Genomic DNA, 1,966 nt, shown 5'->3' on the forward strand with positions numbered 1-1,966 from the left:
GAGCTGGCAGTGAGCAGAGATCGCGCCACTGTACTCCAGCCTGGGCGACAGAGCGAGACACCGTCTCAAAACAAAAAGAAAAAAAAAAAGAAAGAAATTGCCAGAATGTTTTCCAGTGTGGTTTATCTACATTTTCAGCAACAATGTGTAAGAGTTCCAGGCCAGGCTTGGTGGTTCACGCCTGTAACCCAGTACTTTGGGAGGCTGAGGCAGGTGAATCACCTGAGGTTGGGAGTTGGAGACCGGCCTGAACAACATGGAGAAACCCTTTCTCTACTAAAAATACAAAAAATCAGCCAGGCATGGTGGTGCATGCCTGTAATCCCAGCTACTCAGGAGGCTGAGGCAGGAGAACAGCTTGAACCCAGGAGGTGGAGGTTGTGGTCAGTTGCGATCAAGCCATTGCACTCCAGCCTGGGCAATAAGAGCAAAACTCTTGTCTCAAAAACAAACAAAAAAAAGTTCCAGCTGTTTCATGTCCTTGCCACTATTTAGTGTTGCCAATCTTTTAAATTTTAGTCATTGTGGTAGGTGTGTAGTAGAATCTCACCGTGGTCAAAATTTTTTTTTTTGTTTGAGACTGAGTCTTGATCTGTCGCCTAGGCTGACGTGCAGTGGTGCAATCTTGGCTTACTGCAACCTCTGCCTCCCAGGTTCAAGTGATTCTTCTGCCTCAGCCTCCCAAGTAGCTAGGACTACAGGTGTGTACCACCACACCCAGCTAATTTTTATATTTTTAGTAGAGATGGGATTTCACTATATTGGACAGGTTGGTCTCGAACTCCTGACTTCGTGATCTGCCCACCTCAGGCTCCCAAAGTGCCGGGATTACAGGTGTGAGCCACCGCGCCTGGCAAATTAACATTTTAAATGTTGGGTGGCAATTCCACTCCTGTGTATTTATCCCAAAGAAATACTTGAAGTGTGTTTTTCTTCTGTGTTTGTTTGTTTTTGAGACAAGGCTTTGTTCTGTAACTGAGGCTGGAGTACAATGGTGTGATCATGGCTCAATGCAGCCTCAACCTCCTGGGCTCAAGTAATCCTTCTGCCTCAACCTCCTAAGTAGTTGGGACTATAGGGGCATGCCACCATGTCTGGCTAAGTTTTAATTTTTTTTGTAGAGACAGGGTCTCACCATGTTTTCTAGGCTGATCTTGAACTCCTAGGCTCAAGCCATTCTCCCACCTCTGCCTCCTGAGTAGCTGAGATAACAGGCATGGGCCACCGTGCCCAGCTCCAGAGTGACTTTTTTTTAACCCTTCTCCCACCTATGGTGAAGATGTTTTTATTTCCCTGAAATGTATGGGTAAGTCCCTATGGCTTAGTTTGGGTACAGTCTAGCTCCAAGAAATACAAAGCCATTTGTCAAAAAGGGTAGAGTAGGTCAAATGATACTTGAATTAGATGATTAAAAATTCTGAGATTGTGGAGGCAGAAGAGGTCATTCTCTCACTGAATAAACAGTTGTTAGAGAATCTAGTTAGGAAAACTGTGCTCCAGTCCCTAAGAAACATATAAAATTAAAATCTCTCAAGAACATTCTCACAAAGGCAATTATTTTGCTTGTTTTCAGATCAAAATGAATGATGTAATTTCTTTTTTAAGGAAGTAGAAGTAGTTTACAAAACAATCTGTAAAAGAGTTTAATTCATGAGGTCATATCTACTGGTCTAAAATTCTAGTTTCCTTTATACATTTAACAGCATTGCTTACCTTTTTTGATATAGATGATCTTACTTTCTTGAAAGCTTCTTCAAAATGCTTATGACTAATCTTGAGTTCACCTATGGAGCAAATGCACAAATATACACATCTCAGTATGGTATGCTAACCGACTTAGAACTTAACTTCCTTTGAAAGACTTCGAAGTTGGCCAGGCGCGGTGGCTCAAGCCTGTAATCCCAGCACTTTGGGAAGCCGAGACGGGTGGATCACGAGGTCAGGAGATCGAGACCATCCTGGCTAA

At 43.2% G+C, this 1,966-nt stretch overlaps 1 protein-coding gene across 1 annotated transcript in view; it reads right to left on the reverse strand.

The window, feature by feature from the left end:
- NVL (nuclear VCP-like) overlaps nucleotides 1–1,966 on the reverse strand; it is a 128,520-nt gene that overhangs the window by 1,885 nt on the left and 124,669 nt on the right. The window contains exon 25 of the mRNA XM_011929511.1: nucleotides 1,714–1,784. Coding sequence (XP_011784901.1) covers nucleotides 1,714–1,784 — 71 coding nt within the window. The remainder of the gene's footprint in view (nucleotides 1–1,713; nucleotides 1,785–1,966) is intronic.

The sequence above is a fragment of the Colobus angolensis genome, unplaced genomic scaffold (assembly GCF_000951035.1).
Source record: "Colobus angolensis palliatus isolate OR3802 unplaced genomic scaffold, Cang.pa_1.0 Scaffold81, whole genome shotgun sequence".
Lineage (NCBI taxonomy): Eukaryota > Metazoa > Chordata > Mammalia > Primates > Cercopithecidae > Colobus > Colobus angolensis.